The sequence below is a fragment of the Bufo bufo genome, chromosome 2 (assembly GCF_905171765.1).
Source record: "Bufo bufo chromosome 2, aBufBuf1.1, whole genome shotgun sequence".
Classification (NCBI taxonomy): domain Eukaryota; kingdom Metazoa; phylum Chordata; class Amphibia; order Anura; family Bufonidae; genus Bufo; species Bufo bufo.
The window spans coordinates 675,698,261-675,726,068 of record NC_053390.1 but is presented as its reverse complement, the minus strand read 5'-3'; the positions used below and the strand labels follow the sequence as shown (position 1 = coordinate 675,726,068).

The 27,808-nt window shown below is 40.6% G+C and overlaps 1 protein-coding gene across 1 annotated transcript; it reads right to left on the bottom strand.

Moving 5' to 3' along the window:
* Positions 1-811: 811 nt before the first annotated feature.
* Positions 812-27,311, bottom strand: APELA (apelin receptor early endogenous ligand). Its single transcript, XM_040419895.1, has 3 exons — positions 27,236-27,311; positions 18,035-18,124; positions 812-873 (listed from the first exon to the last, which is right to left on the bottom strand). Exons 1-2 carry the CDS (start codon positions 27,309-27,311, stop codon positions 18,036-18,038), a joined length of 165 nt encoding a protein of 54 aa, XP_040275829.1. The 3' UTR covers positions 812-873; position 18,035.
* Between the last annotated feature and the right edge of the window lie 497 nt (positions 27,312-27,808).

Sequence of the window (27,808 nt, the reverse complement as noted above, 5' to 3'; positions counted from 1 at the left end):
GGACACCGGCAATGTGCATCCTGCATTTTGCGGAATGCACATCGCCGGCACTCTCATAGAAAATGCCTTTTCTTGTCTGCAATTGCGGACAAGAATAGGACATGTTCTATTTTTTGGCGGAACGGAAGTGCGGATCCGGAAATGCGGATGCGGACAGCACATTCCGGACCCATTAATAAAGAATGGGTCCGCACCTGTTGCGGAACAAATGTGGACCCATTTTGCGGACGTGTGAATGGACCCTTATCTGGAATCCTATATGAGCCTATACAATTTTACAATGTAGCAAAAGTGAGATAAAGCTATATGAAATAAATTCCCTCTACTTATATACTGTATATGTATTAAATATTGCACTGTGTGAACTATTAAATCCTGTGTACTCCTGGAGAACCGGCATGACTCAAGATGGCATCTTGTAGGTACTGTGCACCATGTATACCCAAATAGTTCAAAACATGGGCTGGAACAATAAGAAGCATTGGTCCATGAAGGCAGAGGAAATCTATAGGCGTTGTTTTGTTGAATACTGTACTGTAGAACATGCATGCGCCGGTCTCTTGAAGAAACAACAAGTCCTTATGAATGTATACTCCATTTAATCTGTATTTTTCCCTTGGTTTGTGTAGCCATGATAGCTGCGCCTTTTTGTCATTGAGATGGTTCTTCATGCTGTGAGATGAGAGGTGGAGTAGGTTTTGCTTCAGTTCAATGCTTTCGGCTCTCTTAAACATTGCCGCCCTCTGTCCATCTTCCACAAAGGATGACCCCAATTCATGGACATATTTTTTATGCACAGAATCATTTTTTAATAAATAATACAATGTCCTGTGGTTATATTTCATCTTCTCTGAATTTCCACAGCATTCCAACCTAAAAAGACATATGAGAATCATTATATATGCATTGTAAGTATGCTCTATAAGGAAATAAAGATGATCTGTTTCACTTAAGTCCTTTGGGGATTCTTATCAGGGTCTGATTGGCCCAGCAGAGCATCCTTCAGCTTTGATACCATAGTAGGCCCCAAAGATCCAGGAGAATAAAAATCATTTGGCTGCCTTTGGAGCCAATCATTTGCCACTAAGATCTATTTCTTTGATTCAAAACCTATTGAACTTTATTGATGATATAAGAGTTGGGCCTCAAGAATAAATTCCTCTGTTGGGCCCAAGGAACCCCAGTCCAACACTTGTTCTTAAGGTCAATTTTTTCTTATGAAGGTCCATTGCCAACATGCACCTCTTTTTATAATGCTTTATGGTTTGAAATACAACATTATGTATGAAAAATGTAACATTTCCATGAAAAGTCTGAACTTTTGAATAAAGTCCTCAGTCAGATAACATTTTTTTAAACTTTTTTACGATATCTATGTTGGTGACTTGCATGTATTGGGTTTATTTTGGTGGTGGGGATGTTGGTACAAATCTATGATTTAAAATATCAAGTTTATGTCATTGGCTATATTTTGTGCTATTTATTTTGTTGGCTCTTAGGTCATCTCCTCTAGACTTTCTTTGCCACATTCTTTGAGATACTGCCTTTACAAAGTAGCTGATAAATAGACAATAGGTCTTAGACAAACAATGATTTCTTTCTGCAGGCTATTTTATTTGGCCTAATGGGGCGGTAAGTTTACAGTGCAAGTTAAATACCCTTATATGCAACTGATACAATGTTGCCCTGCTTCACCTCAGTGGGGGCTGAGGGCAAATATTTTTTTGTTGAAATCAGTCAAATTATCAGGTAACTCATTCATCATCTCTTTCAGAGCTTCAATAGGATTGCGGAAGCCCTTGAGATAGTAATGTTTTAATAGACACAGTATCAGTCAATTAGTGGTCTTGATATTTAACAAACAGAGTACTATCTTTTCGATCCATTGCTATAATGTATCACTTGATCTGGTGCCTAGAGTACTCTACTCACATGATAATGTCACATGCTAATTCTGCTTTCTGAACTAGTGCTGACAGAGTAGAGAGCAGTGATTTGTTATCATGCACAAGGATGTATTTCTTTTTTTACTTCGGCTGGCCATACACATTCGCTGTTGGCCAGAAGCTTATTCAGCCAACAGCATTCTCTCCCAACTCACCCCCCCCCCCAAAACTCTTGCACACTTGGGTGTTCTCAATAGAAATGGGGAGTAATCTGCTCCCTGATCTTCTCACCCTGAAACCTGCAGTTGAAGGACCCCGTACACATTAAATGTCAGCTGGTTTGGTCAACGTTAATATGTATGGCCACCTTTACTGTCCACTATGAAAAGCCACCAGAGTACTGCAGTCTAAAATCTGTATCTTACCAATTAGACTTTTTAATTCTGTCACTTGCTCCTTTTTGACAGACAACAAAAAATAACTTTGTTAGCATTGACTGTTGTGTAAAAAAAAAAAAAAAACTATACTGAAGAGCAACTGAAACTTGTACATTTTTTTACTGGTAATTCACAGTGAGACTAAACCATTGATTTCACAGATCATTCCCAATCTAGTCCATAAGCTGTGTCTGGTATTCCAACTCTGTGCTACTCTTGTAAATGGGGATGAGTTGCAATACTAGATGTTGCAAAGTGTGACACTGTTCCTTGGTAAAAAGAAGTCCTTTCTAATCTCAGCAAGCCCTTTAAACAAGGAGTTGTCCCATTATAATACCTTATCCCCTATACACAGGATAGGGGACAAGTGTCTGATCGGCAGGAGTCTGAACACTGGGGTCCCCTACGAATCACGAGAATGGGGTCCTGTGTTCCCCCGTTTGAATGGAGCTGCAGACAAACCCGTGTCCTCCACGCCATTCAACTCTGTGAGTGGTGGAGATAGACGAGTTCAAGCGCTTGACTATCTCTGGCAGCCACAAAGACCTGAATGGAGCGTGGTGTTTGTCCGCTGCTCCATTCAGCACTTTGTGTTGACCTGAGATTTCTAAATTCAAGCCTTTGGCTATCTCCGGCAGCCTCATAGAGCTAAATAGAGTGGCAGCGCATATGTTTGTCTGCTGCTTCAATCAAACAGGAGACCATGGGACCCAGTTCTCCTGAAAGGCTCCGGCTCCAGCGGTCTGACCCCCACTGATCATTACACGGAGTTGATTTTCTGCCATGATTCTGTCCTTTTTAAATTCAGCTTATTTTTTTTACACCTTGCTTTATTTTTAGTTTTTCAAATGAAGATTTGATTATTTCATCATGTATTTTTGAGTATATAACTGGTGGTGTATGTTGGAATGGGTCTTAGCTTCATAAGTCCAAGCCCTCTGGAATGCCTTCCTTGATGACCTCCCTCTCTCTACTCAGTCCTACCTTGTGATTAATGTGCTCATAAGCTCTGGCATCGAGTTGTTCCCAAAATTGATCTTTTTACAACTGAACACATGCTGGGAGAATGTACCATGCTAATTTGTCTTGGGATAATTTGGAGATAAAGATCTGACTTATTTCACAACAATTATTTAGCCATTTCTTCTTGGCTAAATAACATATTTCACTTTGAATGATGATCGAACACGGCATAAACTTTTACATCTGGTGTAAAGAGGGGGAAAAAATCATTCTGTGGGTGAAGGAAACTCTAGATATCATGTTACTATGTTGTTGGGGAGCTGATCTAAAAATATTTTGTGCTTTTCTGATCTCTATCTCCAGACCTAGTTCATTAGTGTAAAACACTGTCAGTTCACTGACATCTCTTTAAGGGCTGGAGCATTTCTTACAGTTGTATGTGTTTATGGGGAAGGTGGTTCATGAGTAGTATTTCTATCACCTTGTTGTCCTATGTTTTCCAGGAATGTGAATAGCAACTTTACCTTACCAGTTTCATGTGAGTGTGATATGGGTGCATTATTGCGCCCGTATTACAGAAACAAGTCCCAGCCTGACTGGCAGTCTAATGACCTAAACTATCAGCATCTTCAAGATCTATGTTCCTGTTAGTTTGGGTCATTAAACCTGCAGACAGGATTGGACTTGTTTTTGTAATACAGGCAAAGATAGGCATCCATATTACACTTTAGTTAAACTGGCATAAATAGGCAAATTTTCAGCAAAAAGCTGTGTAATCTTTAGGAAAACTCTAATTTCTTCGTACTATACTTTGTTTTGAATTTTCAGAGCAGAATCTGCAAATGAATACCCTGCATGTGAAGGTCCTTTAGGGCCCATTACAGTAGGCAGTTATCAGGATTGATCCATACATGCCTGATAATTGCCTGCTTGTCAGAGGAGGTGAGAGCAGCATTTACATGCAGCAATCACCTCTGCTGTATGGGGACAAGAAATCACTGCTGCGATTGCTCATCCTCATTGATTCTGTGCAGCAGATTGCGCTTTAGTTCTGCTGCCAAGAAGTTAAGATTTAGATGACCACATCAGCTATGCCTTCACCCAATGAACAAGCTTTTGCTCGTTCATCGGGTGATTGGCAGCACCTTTACACAGGGCAGTTATCCGGAATGAGCATACCTAGAAATTTTTCCTTCTTGATAATTGCCCCTATCATTGTATCATTATCATGTAAATGGGCCTTAAGTCTTTCCTTTGTACTTTTCATTGTTGGATATTGTGGATAAGTTGTGTATATAAGACTACCCAATTATATTAGAGCCATGACAGTTTTCAGACACCAAGAAATTTTGACTTTGACGTCTGCTGGGGTTCCAATATTCTTGGCAGCAAAAATAATGTAGACTGCACTTGCTGTCAAAATCACTTTAAGGGCTCATTCACACGACCGCGTGAAGCCCGTGCCCGTATTGCGTGCCGCATTTGTGGATCCGTAATACACGAGTCCCGTTCCGTGGCCATTCCGCATCACAGATGCGGACCCATTCATTTCTAATGGGTCCGCAAATCCGGAGATGCGGAATGGTGTGGAACGGAACCACGGAACACTACGGAAGCACTACGGAGTGGTTTCTGAGGTTCCGTTCCATGCTTCCGCACGGCAAAAAGATAGAGCTTGCTTATGCGGCTGCCACACGGCAGGTGCCCGTGCTTAGCGGCCCGCAATTTGCGGTCCACAGCACGGGCACAGGCTTCACATGGTCTTGTGAACAAGCCCTAAATCTGATGGACCAAGTATAACAAAAAGCCAAGTATGATTGTCGAGAGTGTCTGGAGTCAAGAAAGATAGCTGCAACCTGAATGTGTATGGGCGTCATTATGTTTAACACAGCCTTTTATAATATCACAATGTGTTATCAGTGGCTTTACATAGGAATGCAGGTGAACCTTGTACGTATTATCATGATGAACATTAGAAAACTAGAATGAGAAGTCCAGTCTTTATACATCTGTAGATGTTTGACTTGCTGTGTTTGGAACGCAATCCCAGATTCTCCTTGCAGAGGTTGCAGACTGTAGTATTTTTGCCGTCTGCTCCTCATAACTTGTTTACGTCTGTCATGTGGACGGCTCATTAATTTGTATTGTGCGTGTTCAGCTAACTGGTAAATGTGCAAATGATGCTCAGTTTGTAAGCCTGTGTAAAACGATGGCAGGATTAGATGTCTTGGACAATACCACCACTTAACAACCTCTGTGACAAGGTGCTGGTATTTATGTGCTCCTGACCTGCCCACATTCATCATTTGGAGCCTTTTCCTGAGCTCAGACTTCCCAGGAGTCCAATTTTACTTAATCATGTGGTTCTTTTGTCATGTGGACATGTTCCCATTAGGGATTAGAATGAATCCACCAACTCAACTTCAATTCAGAAACCAAACCGCATTGAAGCTCGGGCGTCTGTAAGGGTCGGAATGATGGCCTTAGGTTCCTGTAATTGTGAAGGTACATTATAAATGGATGCCTTAAATATAATAGCTGAATTTCAATGTATTATTAAGTACCCCATTTGGCGCTGGAACTATTGGTATCATCCTGTTTTCGTATTTGTGTGGCCCTGTCCTCATTCAATTTAGAAACCCCCAATTGAATGATGATTCCATGTTGGATAATAAATGTTCTCATTTTCACAAGGTTGGGAATTAACATTATATCTCTTCTGCAATCCTTACATTGCATTTAGGGTGGTTTCACGCAATTTTTTTTTGTAAAATTCCATTCTTTTTTAGCTAAATCCAGAAGTGGATTTAAATGGAATGGGAAATATCAAGGAAGGACTTATGCTTCTCACTGGATTGATTTCTGCCTTTGACTCAAAAAATCCAATTCAAAAATTGCTGTGGTGTTTTTCCAAAAGTAGTTCAAAAGGGTTGTCATTAAAGTGACCCCTGCAACCAGTCACTGGCTTCAGCAGTCATATGCTGTACATGCAAGCATCATTGCCGAGACCAGCTGAGCAGTCACATGAAAGATGTATGTCATCACTGCAGGACTGGGGGGGACCACTGAGCAACAAGGGATTTAACAGTTGAGTAATGGTTAGTTTTTATATTTCAGACTTAAACTTCTTAAACTAATGGACAACCCCTTTAAGTAAATGCACTAAAGTGAAATGTTTTTGAGAGACGCTTCCCATTAAAAACTATAGTGGTAGATATCTCATGTTTCAAAACGCCTGTGGTCATTAACAGTTAAAGGGGTTGTCTCATTTCAGCAAATGGCATTTATCATGTAGAGAAAGTTAATAAAAGGCACTTACTTATGTATTCGTATTATCCATATTGCCTCCTTGCTGGCTTGATTCCCTTTTTCATCACATTATACACTGCCCGCATCCAGGGGTTACGGCCACCGCTGTAGCGCAGATACGAGTGGCTAGGGCAGAATTTGCGCATGTGTGCCTGTGTATGCTTCCACGGTCCCGGCCACCAAAGAGGCTGGCGCATTTTCCTATAGTGTGCAAGCACAACCACCACTGCTGGTTGTAGCCCCTGGATATGAGTGGTGTATAATGTAATGGAAAAGTAAATCAAGCCAGCAAAGGAAGCAATATGGACAATCACAATACATTAGTAAGTGGCTTGTATAAACTTTCTCTACATGATAAATGCCATTTCCTGAAGTAAGACGACTCATTTTATATCAGGACATTGCTCTTATGCTGCAATCAGACTGGCCTAAAAGGCTAGCATTGTACATAATGCATTGGTGAAGATCTTGTTGTTGCTGCACTTTGACCCAGGCTGACTATCTTGTTGTAGTATTAATCAGCCTGAATAATTACCTATCTAATATTAGAGCAAACAAGCCCTCTATTGTTATCTTCACTTTTTTTTTATCACATTCACTTTATCACAATATGCAGAGGACCTGTCACCTCTCCTGACATGTCAGTTTTAGGCTGGATTCACACGAGGGAGTATAGCAAATCAATGCATTGAACTCGCTCGTGTGAAACCAGCCTAAGAGACATGTCAGGAGAAATAACAGGTCTTCTTTTAATGGGATTTCTTTAGATTAAGCCAAAGTCTTGGCAATAGCTCATTGGGGGAGATTTGTCAAGATCAAGGTCTTCGTCCCTTGCGCACTGGAGTAAGATGTGCCTAATTAATTAAGAGGCTGTTACCTCTTCATAAATAAGGTGAATCTCTAGCAGTCCATGCCCCAGAAACTCTGGCGTAAGTTATAGTACATTCAGCAGGCAACAATAGGCTTTCCCCCCTTACACTAATTGTACCTCTTTTCTTGACACGAGCAAGAAACTCAAAAAGTCACAAATTATGGTGAAAATAGGTTGCGCACCATAATTCAAAACCTTTAAATGGCACTATAGTGGCAGAAAATTTTTGATAAAAGTCCCTCATTGTGTTATTTATTACTAATATGGAAATCTGTGTACTAGCCATATGTTTTGAAATGTCATTACATATTGGAACTCTGGCCATCACGATAATGTAATAGATGTAGCAGAACTGAATTTATCAGTTAAAGGGTTTCTCTGGACATTTTTGTTTTAATGGAAATATATTCTCCTCCATTAATCCTGTCCTGGCTCGGCACAACAATAATGTCATAAAAGGAACACTCAGCCAATCACTGGCTGAGGCGGGTCACCACTGAGGCCATTGGTTGACTGATTTGGCCTTTTCTTGTCATTTCCAGCACATTGAGCTGTGACGGGAAGTGGGAAGCATCAGGGACCGAAGCAGTATTGGAAAGTCAGTGGAAAGCATCTGTGGAGGTGAATAATGCTTCTTTCCAATTTTTTAAAATAAATGATGTGCTCCTAAAACCTCTTCACTTTTACAAGTCAAATAAATTTTGCATCATTCATGATGTCTGAAGTCATCTTCACGACCAAGGGCCATGCATTAAGAACAGGTGTTTAGTTCAGTTATTTTGGTCATTCATTTCCATCAGTGATTGTGAGCCAAAACCAGATTGGAGCCTCCACAGACATTAGATATAAGGCCTCATGTACACGACCTTTCCGTTTTTTGCGGTCCCCAAACCGCGGATCCACAAAAAATGGAAGCCGCCCGTGTGCCTTCCGCAATTTGCGGAACCGAAAGGGCGGCCCATTGTAGAAATGCCTATTCTTGTCCGCAAAACGGACAAGAATAGGACATGCTATTTTTTTTGTGGTGAAACGGAACGGTGCAATGGATGCGGACAGCACACGGAGTGCTGTCCGCATCTTTTGCGGCCCCATTCCATTGAAGTGAATGGGGCCACATCCGAGCCGTCAAAACGGCGGCTCGGATGCGGACCCAAACAACGGCCGTGTGCATGAGGCCTAAGGGAAAGATCTATAACTGTTCTGTGTTTAGAGCCGCACCTGGTTTTGGCTCACAATCACTGATGGAAATCACTGACCGAACACGGACGTGTGAATGAGGCACTATATGATGTTTGTAGAGCAATTCAAAATGGATGTGAATTGTCATATAAGAAAAAGTTCATAGAGCGTACTAGTTTATTTTTTTACATATAAAATATTGCGTGCAATAGGATGTAAATTATAAAGCATTCTGCTGACATAATATTACTGCTGGAAAATTATCGCTCCCAAAAATCTCCACTTAAGTTCAGCTGAGGGGAAAAGAGGCAGCTGTAAGACATCTCTGGTACCATCCATCTTAGGTAGAAGACAAAGTTACCTGAACAATCTATCATGCAATCTATTTTCCCCCATGTGGGCTGGCAGCCCCCGTGCTCATTCGACTGTCAGCATATTCAGCTAAAAATGTTGGTTTTATACCAGCATCAAGTTTAGTCTATGGGTGGCTTCATATCACTAATATTACTGTCTACTGATGAAAACATTTTCTAGAATTGTCGTATCCGGCTGCATATTAATGTGATTAGGGATGAGCGAATCAACTTTGGATGTTTCATCCGAAGTCGATTCACTCATCCCTAAATGTGACCTTAATATAGATTACGGTGACACCACTGGATCAATGAAACTGCGTACGGGCCATTACAGATTACCTTAGAGAATACATATGCTTCTGTTTAAATGAAACTTTAAGTAATCAAATAATCTAATTAAAAGCAGGTCGTAACCTCTCTTATCCAAATTGGCAAATACCGTAGGCCTGATATATATTCATTAGTGTTGAGCACGAATATTCGAATAGCCAATTTCAATCGCGAATATCGGCACTTCGAAAATTCGCGAATATTTATAATATAGCGCTATATATTCGTAAAATCAAATATATATATATATTTTTTAGCACAGTACACATCAGGTGATCATCCCTCTTCTTCTAGCTTGTGGGCCAATGAGAAGACTTTGTCACAGCTTAGCAACATCCCCAGCAACCAATAGAAAAGTTGCCTACCCCTTAGTATATAAGAACCTCCCCAGCAGTTATTTTCTAAAGTTTATTGCAGTTATGAAAGAGACAGCAGTGTCATTGCTGTACTCTGTGCTTGGTTGTATTACATTAGACAGTTAACTTATATACAGTCAGGTCCATAAATATTGGGACATCGACACATTTCTAACATTTTTGGCTCTATACACCACCACAATGGATTTGAAATGAAACAAACAAGATGTGCTTTAACCGCAGACTGTCAGCTATAACTCCTTAAGGACTCAGCCCTATTTCACCTTAAGGACTTGGCCATTTTTTGCAAATCTGACCAGTGTCACTTTAAGTGCTGATAACTTTAAAACGCTTTGACGTATCCAGGCCATTCTGAGATTTTTTTTCCGGCACATATTGTACTTCATGACACTGGTAAAATGAAGTTAAAAAAAAAAATCATTTTTATTTATAAAAAAATACCAAATTTACCAAAAATTTGTAAAAAGTTTCAATTTCTCTACTTTTATAATACATAGTAATACCTCCAAAAATAGTTATTACTTTACATTCCCCATATGTCTACTTCATGTTTGGATCATTTTGGGAATGATATTTTATTTTTTGGGGATGTTACAAGGCTTAGAAGTTTAGAAGCAAATTTTTCAGAAATTTTCAAAAACCCAATTTTTAGGGACCAGTTCAGGTCTGAAGTCACTTTGCGAGGCTTACATAATAGAAAACACCCAAAAATGACCCCATTCTATAAACTACACCCCTCAAGGTATTCAAAACTGATTTTACAAACTTTGTTAACCCTTTAGGTGTTCCACAAGAATTAATGGAAAATAGAGATACAATTTCAAAATTTCACTTCTTTGGCAGATTTTCCATTTTAATAATTTTTTTCCAGTTACAAAGCAAGGGTTAACAGCCAAACTAAACTCAATATTTATGGCCCTGATTCTGTAATTTACAGAAACACCCCATATGTGGTCGTAAACAGCTGTACGGGCACACGGCAGGGCGCAGAAGGAAAGGAATGCCATACGGTTTTTGGAAGGCAGATTTTGCTGGACTGGTTTTTTTGACACCATGTCCCATTTTAAGCCCCCCTGATGCACCCCTAGAGTAGAAACTCCAAAAAAGTGACCCCATTTTAGAAACTACGGGATAGGGTGGCAGTTTTCTTGGTACTAGTTTAGGGTACATATGATTTTTGGTTGCTCTATATTACACTTTTTGTGAGGCAAGGTAACAAGAAATAGCTGTTTTGGCACAGTTTTTATTTTTTGTTATTTACAACATTCATCTGACAGGTTGATGTGATATTTTTATAGACCAGGTTGTCACGGATGCGGCGATACCTAATATGTATACTTTTTTTTATTTATGTAAGTTTTACACAATGATTTCTTTTTTGAAACAAAAAAAATCATGTTTTAGTGTTTCCATAGTCTGAGAGCCATAATTTTTTCAGTTTTTGGGCGATTACCTTGGGTAGGGTAGGATTTTTGCGGGATGAGATGACGGTTTTATTGGCACTATTTTGGGGTGCGTGTGACTTTTTGATCGCTTGCTATTACACTTTTTGTGATGTAAGGTGACAAAAAATGGCTTTTTTTACACCGTTTTTATTTTAATTTTTTTACGGTGTTTATCTGAGGGGTTAGGTCATGTGATATTTTTATAGAGCCGGTCCATACGGATGCGGCGATACCTAATATGTATACTTTTTTTTATTTATGTAAGTTTTACACAATAATATAATTTTTGAAACAAAAAAAATGATGTTTTAGTGTCTCCATATTCTGAGCCATAGTTTTTTTTTTTTGGTCGATTGTCTCAGCTAGGAGCTCATTTTTTGCGGGATGAGGTGACGGTTAGATTGGTACTATTTTGGTGGGCAAACACCTTTTTGATCGCTTGCTGTTGTACTTTTTGTGATGTAAGGTGACAAAAAAATGGTTTATTTAGCACAGTTTTTATTTTTTATTTTTTACGGTGTTCATCTGAGGGGTTAGGTCATGTGATATGTTTATAGAGCCGGTCGATACAGATGCGGCGATACCTAATATGTATACTTTTTTTTTTGCCCTATTTTTTTTTACTTTATTTGGGGAAAATGACATTTTTGTTTATTTTTACTTGAAACTTTTAATTTTTGGGGGGAAAACTTTATTTTTTAAACTTTTTTTTTACTTTATTTTTTGTCCCACTTTGGGACTTCAACTTTTGGGGTCTAATCCCTTTTACAATGCATTCCAATACTTCTGTATTGGAATGCATTGGCTCTATGAGTAATACTGTGTGTATTACTCATACAGCTTCCGGCCTGTGAGATCCAGGGGGCTGGATCTCACAGGCTCATCACCGGAAGGCAGCGCGATGCCTTCCTTAGACATTGCGCTGCCTTCCATGCCATAGAGTCGCCCCTACAGCCGCATGGGGGACCCGATGGCACCGCCGCCCGCAACCGCCGGATAAGGTAAAAGCCGCAAACCGCAGGTCTGAATTGACCTGCGGTTTGCGGTGATCTCTGACACGGGGGGGTCTCGGGACCCCCCCGGCGTTGTGACAGGATGCCCGCTGAATGATTTCAGCGGACATCCTGTTGCGATTAACCCCCGCCGCGCCGCAATCGCGATTTAAACTTAGGACGTACCAGTACGCCCTGAGTCCTTAAGGACTCGGGAAATAGGGCGTACCGGTACGCCCTAAGTCCTTAAGGGGTTAATTTGAGGGTATTTACATACAAATCAGGTGAACGATGTAGGAATTACCACAGTTTGCATATGTGCCTCTCACTTGTTAAGGGACCAAAAGTAATGGGACAATTGGCTTCTCAGCTGTTCCATGGCCAGGTGTGAGTTATTCCCTCATTATTCCAATTACAATGAGCAGATAAAAGTTCCAGAGTTCATTTCAAGTGTGCTATTTGCATTTGGAATCTGTTGCTGTCAACTCTCAAGATGAGATCCAAAGAGCTGTCACCATCAGTGAAGCAAGCCATCATTAGGCTGAAAAAACAAAACAAACCGATCAGAGAGATAGCAAAAACATTAGGAACTGCTCATGATCCTAAGCATACCACCTCATCAGTGAAGAATGGTGGTGGTAGTGACATGGCCGTGGGGATGTATGGCTGCCAATGGAACTGGTTCTCTTGTATTTATTGATGATATGACTGCTGACAAAAGCAGCAGGATGAATTCTGAAGTGTTTCGGGCAATATTATCTGCTCATATTCAGCCAAATGCTTCAGAACTCATTGGATGGCGCTTCACAGTGCAGATGGACAATGACCCAAAGCATACTGCAAAAGCAACCAAATCGTTTTTTAAGGGAAAGAAGTGGAATGTAATGCAATGGCCAAGTCAATCACCTGACCTGAATCAGATTGAGCATGCATTTCACTTGCTGAAGACAAAACTGAAGGGAAAATGCCCCAAGAACAAGCAGGAACTGAAGACAGTTGCAGTAGAGGCCTGGCAGAGCATCACCAGGGATGAAACCCAGCATCTGGTGATGTCCATGCGTTCCAGACTTCAGCTGTAATTAACTGCAAAGGATTTGCAACCAAGTATTAAAAAGTGAAAGTTTGATTTATGATTATTATTCTGTTCCATTACTTTTGGTTCCTTAACAAGTTGGAGGCACATATGAAAACGGTTGTAATTCCTACACCGTTCACCTGATTTGGATATAAATACTCTCAAATTAAAGCTGACAGTCTGCAGTTAAAGCACATCTAGTTCGTATTATTTCAAATCCATTGTGGTGGTGTATAGAGCCAAACATGTTAGAATTGTGTCCCAATATTTATGGACCTGACTGTATATAACTCAGATAGTTAGGAGGAGATAGTCAGTGAGCGGTGCGCGCCCGATCACTGCAGGAGCCCGTCAATCCCCGGTAGCTGGGCTCCTGCTGTTTCCGCCCGCATCGCTGTAGAAGCTGATGCCGATGGATTGACCCCTTCTATGCCGCGATCAGCGCTGATCAAGGCATAGAGGGGATTTGCGCCGGGTGAGGGAGCCCATCGAGTCCCCGCGCTGCTGTGGTGGCGACCCGATGGGTGAGAAGGCAGCCTGATGCCGTGCAGAGGCTGCCCAATGCCTTGCATGGCATCGGGACCTACCTTCTATGGGTGCCCAGGAGATCCAGCCTCAGGCTGTGTCTCCTAGGCAACCTGTTAGTGTATTACTCAGTGTAATACACTAACAGGCAATGCATTACAATACAGATGTATTGTAATGCATTGCAGAGGGGATCAGACCCCCAAAAGTTAAGTCCCACAGTGGTACAGAAATAAAGTTTAAAAAAATAGTTTTTAATTAAAAAAATAACATTTCAAGTAAAAAAAGAAAGAAAAAAAACGCCCTTTCCACTGATTTTATATTAAAAAAATTGAAGAAAAAAAAAGAAAACACACACATATTAGGTACCGTCACGTCCGTAACGACCGGCTCTATAAATATATCACATAATCCACCCTGTCTGATAAACACCATAAAAGAAATAAAAACTGTTTAAAAAAAAGCAATTTTTGTCACCTTACATCACAAAAAGTCTAACACCAAGTGATAAAAAAGCGTATGCCCCCCAAAATGGTCCCAATAAAACTGTCACCTCATCATCCCGCAAAAAAGATCCGCTATATAAAACAATCGCCCAAAAAATAAAAAAAACTATAGCTCTCAGAACATGGAGACACTAAAACATAATTTTTTTGTTTAAAAAAATGCAATTACTGTGTTAAAGTGAAATAAATAAAAAGAATTATACATATTAGGTATCGCCACGTCCGTAACAATCAGCTCTTTAAAAATATCACATGACTTAACCCCTCTGGTAAACACAGTAAAAAAATTAAAATAAAAACAGTGCCAAAAAAAGCAATTTTTTGTCACCTTACATCACAAAAATTGCGACACCGAGCGATCAAAAAGGCGTATGCCCCCAAAATAGTACCAATCAAACTGTCATCTCATCCCGCAAAAAATGAGCCCCTACCTAAGACAATCGGTCAAAAAATAAAAAAAACTCTGTCTCTCAGACTATGGAGAAACTAAAACACAATTTCTTTTTGTTTCAAAAATGTTATTATTGTGTAAAACTTACATAAATAAGAGAAAGTATACATATTAGGTATTGCCACGTCCATAACGTCCTGCTCTATATAAAAATGTCATATGGACTAACCCCTGAACGCAGTAAAAATAAAAAAATAAATAAAAACAGTGCCAAGACCACCAATTTTTGATCAAAAAATCATATGTACCCAAAAATGGTACCGATAAAAACATCAACTCTTCCTGCAAAACATGAGCCCCTGCACAAGAGGATCGGGGGAAAAATAAAAAAAATATGGCGTTCAGAAAATGGAGACACAAAAACATATTTTTTTTTCAAAAATGCTTTATTATGTAAAACTGAAACAAACAAACAAAGTAGACATATTTGATATCACCGTGTCCGTAACAACCTGCTCTATAAAAATAGTGCATGATCTAACCTGTCAGATGAACGTTGTAAAAAATAAAAAATAAAAACAGTGCCAAAACAGCCATTTTTTGGTTACCTTGCCTCACAAAAAACCTAATATAGAGCAATTAAAAATCATATGTACCCCAAAATAGTACCAATAAAACTGTCACCTTATACCCTAGTTTCCAAAATGGGGTCACTTTTGGGCGTTTCTACTGTAGGGGTGCATAAGGGGGGCTTCAAATGGTGTCTAAAAACCAGTCCAGCAAAATTCTGTCTTCCAAAAACCATGCAGCAGTCCTTTCCTTCTGCTCCCTGCCGTGCGCCCTTACATCAGTTTCTGTAAACCTCAGAATCAGGGTAATAAATGTTGAGTTTTGTTTGGCTGTTAACCCTCGATGTGTTAAAGAAAAAAAATGGATTAAAATGGAAAATCTGCCAAAAAAGTGAAATTTAGAAATCTAATCTCCATTTTCCTTTAATTCTTGTGGAACACCTAAAGGGTTAGCAAAGTTTGTAAAATCTGTTTTGAGTAACTTGAGGGGTGTAGTTTCTACAATGGGGTCATTTATGGGGGGTTTCTATTATGTAAGCCCCACAAAGTGACTTCAGACCTGAACTGATCCTTAAAAAGTGCGTTTTGGAAATTTTCTAATTTTTTTTTAGAATTGCTTCTAAAATTCTGAGCTTTCTAACATCCCCAAAAAGTACAATGACATTTACAAAATGATGCAAACATAAAGTAGACATATGGGGAATGTTAAGTAATAAATATTTTATGAGGTATCACTTTCTGTTTTAAAAGCTGAGAAATTGAAATGTTGAAAATTGCAAATTTTTTTAAAATTTTAGTCAATTTGGGATTTTTTCATAAATAAAGGTGAAATATATTGACTCAAATTTGACTGTCATGAATTACAATGTGTCACTAGAAAACAATCTCAAAATGGCTTGGATAAATAAAAGCGTTCCAAAGTTATTACCACATAAAGTGACCCATGTCAGATTTGCAAAAAATGGCCTGGGCAGGAAGGTGAAAACTGGTCCGGGGTAGAAGGGGTTAATATTTTTGTGTGTATTCATGTTTGTATACTACAATACAGTTTTTTTTATGTGCTGTAAAGGGCATTTTATTAAAGCCAAAGCGAGGAGTGAATAGTAAAGAGAGGGCCAGGAAATAGGAAAGATTCACTCCTTTAGGGCTTGTTCACACGACCGTGCAGTTTTTTGCGGTCTGCAATTTGCGGAACGGAACAGGAGGCCCATTATAGAAATGCCTATTCTTGTCAGCAAAACGGACGAGAATAGGACAGGACTCATAATTTTTGCGGGGCCACGGGACAGAGCAACAGATGTGGACCACACACAGAGTGCTGTCCGCATCTTTTGCAGAACCATTGAAATGAATGGTTCCGTATACGGACTGTATGCGGAACACAGAAAACGGCCCGTATACGGAATGCAAAATACGTTCATGTGAACGAGTCCTTAAACTGCATTAAAAGTCATGTGTGAAACCACAATGAGGGCGGTTCCACACACAATGTTTTGGGATGTTTTTGGAGTACTAATTTTTTTCTTGGCACTGTAATACTCTGCAAATTCTCTGCCCACAGTATTGCATCAGAAACACTTAAACATGTCATTTTTTATAGGAATATAATGAACGCTCCACAAATGTCAGAAGAAACCCTCAAAGTGATTGACTTTCCAGTAAAATGAATATAAAGCTTCATGCACATGGCAGAGTTTTACTTCTGAGCTGTAGGTACTACTTGTGCCATAGTATAACATCATCTTATGGAACAATTCTCCCATAGAAGCAATGTTTTTTTGTTGTTGAAAGTATGGCTATTCTCTTGCTTTTTCATGGGTATTAAGCTCCTTTTCCATTTAGTGCTATTAGCGGATGGCCACATGGTCAGGTTTCCTGAGGCAGTTTTGGAAACCAAATCAGTAGTGGATCATAAAAGGAGAGAAAGTATGAAGGGAAGACATGACCTCCCTTTTTTAAAATTTTTTATTCACTCCTGGTTTTGGTTTCCAAAACTGCATCATAAACCTGATTGTGTGGCTGCACCCTTACTGTATATTACACATTTTCTGTTGGAAAATAGACCTTAAAAGGGTTGGGCCACTTTCTGACTAATTGTGACCAATGTGTATGTAAAATAACTATATCGCAATTGATAATATAGCCATTGTTGATATTCTGTACCGTTTGCTATATTTAACAAGCCTTGTCCTCTTGTTAGGTAAATCTTTTGTGCTGTCAACCCAGAGGTCCTGTCCTTAAGATGGCCGCTGATGGAGGGTCATGTGACCAGACAGATCACCTCCATATGGTGTTCTCTAGCGCAGGTGCTGTGTATCTTAATAAACTCCCACCATTTTAAGAGCAGAAAATGCAGGGTCAATGTATTTGAGCAGAAGAGATGTCACATGGAGATGATTTGCCTAGTCAAAGAACCTTTGATCAGCAGCCATCTTATGGACAGGATCTCTCTATGGACAGGCACAAAGACTTGGCCAACAAGGGGTAATACCTTGTGAAATATAGAAAATAACATTAGTAAGCGCCATATAATCATCTGACAAACTCAATTGTCAACAGTAACCAGAAAGTGGACAACCTCTTTAATCGTTGAGACCTACCTCCAGTAAAATAGATGAACATTAGTCAATACTCAGGAAAAAAGATGACGCTACAACATATCCTGGCCAACTACTGCTTGATGTAGACCGTTCTCACTAACTCCCACCAGATTTACAAGAAACTTCTAGAAACTGTACAGGCATAGGGTAGCGATTTCAAAACCTTGACTAGTGTGAAAACAACCCTTTGATAGTAGGTGTTAACTAAATCTTGTATAAATACCTCAGGGGAAGGGTACTCTGGAATGGAGAGGCATACACCTTTTCAGGAAACAGTTGTGTCTGTGGGCTCTTCTTCGTTGACCTTGGTTTACTGAAATAAAATATGAAAATTCTTAATTTATGATTTCACCAAAGATAAACAAATATGCAATATTATTTTGACACATTGTGATTGTCTGTCCTGCGCTTTGGGGTCATATTAATTATTATTATTATTAATTGATCTACAGTCAAGTATTTGGAGCAATGACACACTTTCCCACATTTCATTAATATTACATTTAGCACTAAGACCTGGCCCCCCCTAAGGGGTGCAAACTGGGTGGTATTGGTTGGCACGCTGGGCACTGGAATAATAAAGGCTTCCATCTTATTGATATTGAATTCTTCCATTAATCGTTTTCAGCAACACTGTCCCTAACACCTGAGTATTTGCCATGTCTCTCCCTATGCTCAGCTCATAGGACAATGGCCGAGACCGCAGAGGATGAGGGTTTTATAGGGCTGTGACAATCCATGATATCTGCGGTTTGGCTGGCTTAGGCTACTTTCACACTATCGTTTTTTGCGGATCCGTCATGGATCTGCAAAAACACTTCCATTACAATAATACAACCGCATGCATCCGTCACAAACGGATCTGGTTGTATTATGTCTTCTATAACCATGACGGATCCGCCTTGAACACCATTGAAAGTCAATGGAGGACGGATCCGTTTTCTATTGTGCCAGATTGTGTCAGAGAAAATGGATCTGTCCCCATTGACTTACATTGTGTGCCAGGACGGATCCGTTTGGCTCAGTTTCGTCAAGCGGGCAGCGTTTTGGTGTCCGCCTCCAGAGCGGAATGGTGACTGATCGGAGGCAAACTGATGCATTCTGAGCGGATCTTTTTCCATTCAGAGTGCATTAGGGCAAAACTGATCCATTTTGGACTGCTTTTAAGATCTCTGAACGGATCTCACAAATGGAAAGCCAAAACACTAGTGGGAAAGTATCCTTAACTGCATTATGGGTGATCTCGCGTTCTCGAGCTTGTCTCCTTTACACTTAGTTTTGCTTTGTAACACGTGCAGCCGCCATTTTAAGAAAACTGATTCGTTACCGCAAAGCGCAAGGAAATTCGGATCCGTTGCGAATCAAAGTTTTCCTAAACTTCGGACCGCATTGCTCTTTGAATGCTTTGCTCAACACTAGTGATGTGTATAGTTTGTGTTCATCTGCTTCACTATATTATTACTTGTATGAATGCTTTCAACAGTCTAGAACAGGGATCAGCAACCTTCGGCACTCCAGCTGCTGTGAAACTACAACTCCCAGCATGCAAACATGCTCGGCTGCTCTTCTAACTCCCATGGAAGTGAATGAAGCATTCTGGGAATAGTCATTTCTGAACAGCTGGAGTGCTGGCGGTTGCTGATCCCTGGTCTTGAATATAGCATGAACCAATGACATTTATTGGTATTTTCCCCAAACACACTTACAATGGTCTCTGATTGCATCCATTTCTCACATTTGAAAAATCTTTTTGAATGTAAGTAGAAAAGCAGAAACATAAGAGTAATTGACTCTTCTACTGGTCAGCAACCATGAGTTAAATGGTCCAGAGGGAACTCTTTCAGATAGTTTCATTTGCATTCTCTTTTTAAAGCATTGTGGGGAGATTGCATTTGAACAAAAGATCTTTCCTTGGACAATTACCAGAATTTCTTTCCATTGCTTAGAGAATAGCTAGTAAGGAATAGTGGTAAAATGGTCACATCTGTTTGTGGTAATTGTAACTGAAATCGAATGTTTACCTATAGCCTTGCGCAGTGTTAAACATGGACTAACTCATGCATGGTAAACTAATTTGCCCTACCTCTGGAACATTTCAAATGGCCAAGATTGGGCTTTTTCAGATTAGTGTAAACAGGTGCACTGTTGCCTGCCACCAGAGGTCCATGCACACATGCCAGCATTTATATTCAAATAGGGTGCGTAGGGCAATAATCAGGTTACAAAGTCTTAACAGAAAGGACTGAATTCAGTTTATTACATACAAGTATATACATTTTAATGAGAATTGTCAAAAGGCTTTTTGCCTAATTCCTTATGTCATTGTGGTCAAGATAAATGAGGCCATACAAGACTCCTTGTTTTATAGTACATGGTTCTTTGGTGGTACAAGAATCCATCAGATATCTAAGTTGATGATAGAATCTGAAATATAAAAGTGAAATTACCTATGATAGATTGCTAGCCAACTATGCTGGGCTTAGAGACCAGGACGCTTTTTTTTTTTTTATGCCTGCTGTTTGTTCACTTTTCAACATAGTTTTTTTTTAAAGAGGACCTTTCATCGGTCCAGACATTATAAACTAAGTATCAGGAAACGTAGGGCATAGGGCAGGGATCTAACTGCAATTACTGTTTTTTCTGGGCTCCGCTCCGTTCGCCCGTTGTGGCCCCCGTTGTATTCTCCCGCCTGGTATGCTAATTTTAGCATTGTTGCAATGAGGAGGAGACTGAGTCTTTCTCCGTGGGCGTCTCCTTCTCCCTGCCTGTAGTGCTGTCCAATCACAGCGGAGAGCGTCACAGCCAGGGAGAAGGTGAGTTTGTTTTCTCTCCCTGCCGGTGACGCTCTCTGCTGCGATTGGACAGCGCTACAGCCAGGGAGAAGGAGGCGCCACGGAAAAAGACTCAATCGCCTCCTCATTGCAACAATGCTAAAATTAGCATATCAGGCGGGAGAATACAACGGGGGCCACAACGGGTGAACGGACCGGCGCCCAGAAAAATAGTAAGTGCAGTTAGATCCCTGCACTATGCCCTACATATCCTGATACTTAGTTTATAATGTTTGGACCCATGAAAGGTCCTCTTTAAGCATTTTTAAGGTTGCAATGACCTAGTACGCTGTCCTTCCTGACAGTGTAGGACATAGCCCTTAGGTACCTCACCACTTGCAATCTGGATCCCCCTGCTGGGTAGATAAACCTAAACATGGCTCTTTGGTTGGCAGTCTAGGCAGATGAAGGATCACTTACAAGTCTCCCCAAATTAAGCTTACTTATGTGCACTTTTACTGGGCCACACTACCTTTTTGTCTGCCACTTGGAGGACACAATCTCAGGCTTTCAAAAATAATTTGTGCACTGAGTCATAAAGACATTTACCCTGATTTGCATTTACATAGAAACATTGAAGATTGACGTCAGAAAAAGACCAACTAGTCTGCCGCTATATTATTACCTGTCTTAGGATAGACACGTGTTTATCTCAGGCATGTTTAAATTCACTTACTGTAGATTTTCCAACCACATCTGATGGGAGTTTGGGCCTCAACTAATTTATGGCATTAACAGATTGAAGTACTATCATTTGATTCACTGAATTTAGGAATTACCTGAATGTGCACATGTGGTCAACACTCAACCGGAAGCAGCTGATTGGCAGCTCCCATTGATATCAAATTTATATGTCATAAGTGTTAATCACTGTAAAATTGCTTTAGGCCTCATGCACACGACCGTTTTATTTTGCGGTCCGCAAAAACGGGTTCCGTAGTTCCGTGATTCGTGTCCGTTTATTCTTCCGTGGGTCTTCCTTGATTTTTGGAGGATCCACGGACATGAAGGAAAGTAAAAAAAAAGTCATTTTGGTGTCCGCCTGGCCGTGCGGAGCCAAACGGATCCGTCCTGACTTACAATGCAAGTCAATGGGGATGGATCCGTTTGACGTTGACACAATATGGTGCAATTGCAAATGGATCCGTCCCCATTGACTTTCAATGTAAAGTCAGGAGTCCCTATTATACCATCGGATCGGAGTTTTCTCCAATCCGTTGGTATATTTTAACTTGAAGCGTCCCCATCACAATGGGAACGCCTCTATGTTAAAATATACCATCGGATTTGAGTTATATCGTGAAAACTCAGATCCGACAGTATATTCTAACACAGAGGCGTTCCCATAGTGATGGGGACGCTTCAAGTTAGAATATACTAAGAACTGTGTACATGACTGCCCCCTGTTCCTGCCTGGCAGCACCCGATCTCTTACAGGGGGCTGCGATCCGCACAATTAACCCCTCAGGTGCCGCACCCGAGGGGTTAATTGTGCGTATTATAGCCCCCTGTAAGAGATCAGGTGCTGCCAGGCAGGAGGGGGCAGACCCCCCTCCCTCCCCAGTTTTAAATTCATTGGTAGCCAGTGCGGCCCCCTCTCCCTCCCCTGTATTACATTCATTGGTGGCCAGTGCGGCCCCCCTCCCTCCCCTGTATTACATTCATTGGTGGCCAGTGTGGCCCCCTCCCTCCCTTCCCTGTATTTAATTCATTGGTGGCCAGTGTGGCCTCCCCTCCCTCCCCAGTATTTAATTCATTGGTGGCCAGTGCGTCCTCCCCTCTCCCCCCCTCCTAATTAAAATCCCCCCCCCATCATTGGTGACAGCGGAGAGTTCCGATCGGAGTCCCAGTTTAATCGCTGGGACTCCGATCGGTAACCATGGCAACCAGGACGCTACTGCAGTCCTGGCTGCCATGGTTACTTAGCAATTTTAGAAGCATTATACTTACCTGCGCTGTCTGTGACCGGCCGGGCGCTCCTCCTACTGGTAAGTGACAGGTCTGTGCTATAAGCAATGCGCCGCACAGACCTTTCATTTACCAGTAGGAGGAGCGCCCGGCCGGTCACAGACAACGCAGGTAAGTATAATAGGGGGATTTTAATTAGGAGGGGGGGAGAGGGGAGGCCGCACTGGCCACCAATGAATTAAATACTGGGGAGGGAGGGGGGGCCGCACTGGCCACCAATGAATTAAATACAGGGGAGGGAGGGGGGCCGCACTGGCCACCAATGAATTTAAAACTGGGGAGGGAGGGGGGTCTGGCCCCTGCTGCTTGGCAGCACCTGATCTCTTACAGGGGGCTATGATACGCACAATTAACCCCTCAGGTGCGGCACCTGAGGGGTTAATTGTGCTGATCACAGCCCCCTGTAAGAGATCGGGTGCTGCCAGGCAGCAGGGGGCAGTCATGTACACAGTTCTTAGTATATTCTAACTTGAAGCGTCCCCATCACTATGGGAATGCCTCTGTGTTAGAATATACTGTCAAAAAGCTTTTATGCAGACGGATCTGCGGATCCGTCTGTGTGAAAGTAGCCTACGGACACGGATCACGGACGCGGATGACAATCTTGTGTGCATCCGTGTTTTTTCACGGACCCAGTGACTTGAATGGGTCCGTGAACCAATGTCCGTCAAAAAAATAGGACAGGACATATTTTTTTGACGGACAGGAAACACGGATCACGGCCGCGGATGAACAACGGTGCATTTTCCGAGTTTTCAACGGACCCATTGAAAGTCAATGGGTCTGCAGAAAATCACGGAAAACGGAACAACGGGCACGGATGCACACAACGGTCGTGTGCATGAGGCCTTACAGAGATTTTGATGTTTTATGTATATAAAATGTAATTATTGTAAAATAAAAAAGTATCTTTTTAGGACCTTTGAAGGACATTTATTACGGTATTTATGCCACTATTGTGGCATTAAAAAAAAAATTGCAACTTTTCCCCATGTCCCCACACTCAGAAGTGGCGAGACGAGGGGTCGTGGCCAGCCAGCCAGACACATTTATTTACATTCATGCCAGAATGGCGTGAAATAAGACAGAAATCTATCACAGTTAGGAGGCTGCAGTAGATTTTAGTCTGCTGCACGGCCAGAAGGAGGATGCACAAAATCTATGAGAAGAATGCTCCTCTGCATAAATTTGGAGCCCTCTCCGGCTGGCGATGAAAATGCCGATCTTGATAAATGCCTCCCTTTGTTTTTCTATTCCTAGACTGGGTATAATTATAGCAAACTCTCCATTGTGAGAAGTAACAAGACTTATGGGTTTTTGGCCTGTGGATGTAGGATATAACCAATAACTGACATAAGACAGAACTGATTCCTGATATTATATCTAGGGCAGTGTCTGAGGGACTGTACTTGTGTCATGTACCATCCCATCAGGCTATCAGTTTTGCCCAGTGTTTTCCTTTTGTTTCTTCACAAAGAGATTCATATACAGATATTTTCTAGCATTAGAGGTCTCTACCTGCCAAATCTTTCTGATTCACTCTTATGTGTAAAAAACATAGTGACAGTCATGTAGTTACTAGTGACTACCCCTATAGACACTGTCCCCAGGTCATGGGGGATGGGGTCAACTTGTACTTGATGACACCAGTCGTGCAGGTCACTTGGACATTGTAGATTCTGTGGTTCCTAGCTATAGTGCCATTCTTGTTGGAATTTCACACAAAAAGTAGTGGGCACCACAAATGCAATCGGACCTATTTTTACTACAGGCCTTTAGCTACGGTAGCACACATGAGATATATCACCTGGTTAAAAGCTGTTTCTCCCAACTCCTCCATAAACCAAGCATGCATGTTTTTTTCAATGGAGCGAGGGCAATAAGTCACTGCCAGACACATTTTCCCGTGGGAACAAAGGATGGGGCATGTTGAAAGCCAGCATAGCCAATCCTTCATTCTCCTGAGATCTGATGTTGGGATGAATTGGCAGACTACTCATACATAAAAGATTCCCACACTCCAAAAACATGCTGATGGGCAATCTAGACGGTGAGCTCCTCTGAGGAGAGCAAGTTATGGTAATGATAACGTCTTTAATGCTTTGTGGAATATGTTTCTTCTATGTACCGTAAGTAAGCAAAATAAATGTCCGATAGGTGCAATCTTTGGGATCTGCTCCTATCTCAAGAATGGGGCCTCGCCATGAATGGAAAGCACACATCACATGCGTGGCATCCTCTACATTCTTGAAAATAGCTGAGGAAGTGCACTTGGTTGTTTTTGGAAGTCCTACAGCAGTAAATGGATAGCAAGCCACACATATACCCTCCACCCCTCCATTAACTGCTATGGGACTTCCAAAAATAACCAAACCAGCACTTGGCTATTTTCAAAAGTCCCATAGTAGTGAATGGAGGATGGCTGCGCATGTTCAGCTTTTAATCTCCTTTCACTTAGCGTTCTATTCTTGAGATTTGACCTGCCCCATAGGCCAACTATTAGACATTTATAGCATAGCCTGTCAATATGCCATAAATATTCCAGATTGGGATAACCCCTTTAACACACAACCAAACACCACCATAAACATATACAAAACAACATTATCTATATTTAATTGTGATACCGTATATCAAATGTCATCATAAATTAGGTTTTCCAAAGAGTATTGGTGCTAACAAATATTTTTCAGTACAACACAAAACACTGAGTAATGTATCCCTATGAAGTGCCTGGGGTTCACATTTGATGTTTTTTTTTACACTTTATAGATAACCAACATCTTATTTTCTGCCTTTGACTACAAAGTATTTTTTGCTGAATGAATAGAAATGTGCATGGGATAGTTATAAACCTCCCCTGGGCCTTCTCTGTAAAATGGAAGAAGGTGCAATAGATCTTTATTGACCAGGTGGGCTGCAGTATATGGACAGGGTCTTCTTTGAGCTGCTGATTTAAATCTATGCTGATTTCTTGCTATTGTGCCGAGCCCCTGTCACCATTTTATATGCATTTGTGTTCTACTGAACCTTTGTTAGGAGACAGGCTGCACTTTACTTATCATAGAGAACAGTCTTGTAATCTTCTATAAACTCCTACCTCCAAGCTCATTCAGAGTGCAGTCATTGTACTAAGCCACTGTATATAAGGAATATCACTATTATATAGCATGGATGTAAGCCTGGCTTAAATGCTTCATATGCTTCCACCATAGTTTTGTCTTGTGTGCTATACTATGTACATACATAGCAGTGCTGAATATGTCATTTACTGTTAAATTTGTTCATCAGTTCTATTGAAGACCAGATAATATCACAATGGTTTACTGCATTTACAAACTCAGCCCCACTACATCTATACCTTACATTATTGAGGAGAAAGTCATTGATGTACTAATCCAATTGGACAGAACTACTTGTGCAGTGTAGCTCATGTTTTGTAGGTTTCATGTGGTTAGGTAGTGTGCGGTTGTCCATAATGGTTACAGGTAGATATGGATCATTATTTTGACTATATGCATTTCCCTGTAATGGTTTCCTATGAAGTCTAGCTGACCTACCTATTTATAAAACCAGCAGAGGGGTCTTCTATACCTACACGTTAGATGAATCTGTTTTGTCAGGGTTGTCATCAAAAAATAGATGTGCATAGGGGTATTTTCACACAATGCTACATATCAGTGCCAGAATTAATACTCCTATGCAGGGTCGGACTGGCTCACCAGAGTACCAGAGGATCCACTGGTGGGCCCAAGCTCAGACACAATAATGGACCCCTAATAATATCTATCTATCTATCTATCTATCTATCTATCTATCTATCTATCTATCTATCTATCTATCTATCTAGACAAAGAGAGGAAAGTTGGGAAGCACAGCTATATCCCAAGTACAGGCGGAGTGCCAGCGGCTGTGGAGGCGATCCCCCTCCAAACGATAGGCTGAAGAAATTCCACGGCACATCCAAGGCGTAAAATGAGTAGAAAAACTTTATTCACCAGACACGCATATCTATCTATCTATCTATCTATCTATCTATCTATCTATCTATCTATCTATCTATCTATCTATCTATCTATCTATCTAATCTTCTTTCCTCATAGGTTTCAACATTTTATGATGTTCTGATTTTTTCCTACATCATTTAAAGCTACATTTTGCCATATTTTCATTATAGTCTGAAAGGATTATACATGAAATATGTAATTAACAGCATAATGCCTCTAACGCCTTTCTATAAAATTATGAAGGCAATGAAAACTATAATATGTAGCATACTATGAATCTATGTAACTGGTCCATTCTATGTAAATTTTGTATCCAGAAGCAAAATATATATCTATAAAACCAGCAATGCAATAAACTCTACTGAATGTAGCAAAGCTATATATAAAAAAATAATAATAATAATTTGCAGACACAAAATCTATACATCACTGTTCAGTCATTTAGTTAGGTTGTTTTTTCAAAAGCAATGAATGTACAAATGAATAATACATAGATACTGGTGACTTATCTTTAGAAAAAATGTAAAAGTTTCAAATACAAAAAGGAATGATTCAAAGTTAAGAAATTCCATAGATAAGGAGAAAGAAAAAAATAAATAAATTAAATAGTTTTCTTACCTGGTCTCTGTCCGTGAATAAAGAGCAGACCCATCAGAATAATAAATAGAATGTAAAATAATTTCTGAAATTTCATTTTTCCTTTTGGGGAGAGAATCCCTGTGAGAGGTTGAGCTGATGTATCAATTCCTTGAAGCTGCTTTCGACTAACTCAGCTCAGAGTGAGGTGTTTGCTGCCTATCCCTGCAAGGTTAATGATCACAGGAGACAAGGTTAAAGTGCCTCCCACTTTGCCTTTCCCTCTCAACAAGACTTGGGCTCTTACTGCTGGCTGTCTCCTGGTTGCTCTAGATAAGTACTACTTCTAGAATAAAAGTCAACAGTACGTAGCTGCTACCAATGTATATGGTTCAAGAAACAAAGAGAGGTCTTCCCTTTTAATACCACCCATCCAGGGAGACCTTTGCAAAGTAATTCATGAAGTTCTTAAATTTGCAACTGTTTAAACTTTGCATGGCCCATATTGGTCCCATATGCAGCACAGCAATGGAAATGACAGGAAGTTCCTTCTATTGTCCCAACGTTGAAAGAATCCCGGAGCACACACTTAAAACCCCAAAATGCTTTGTGAGG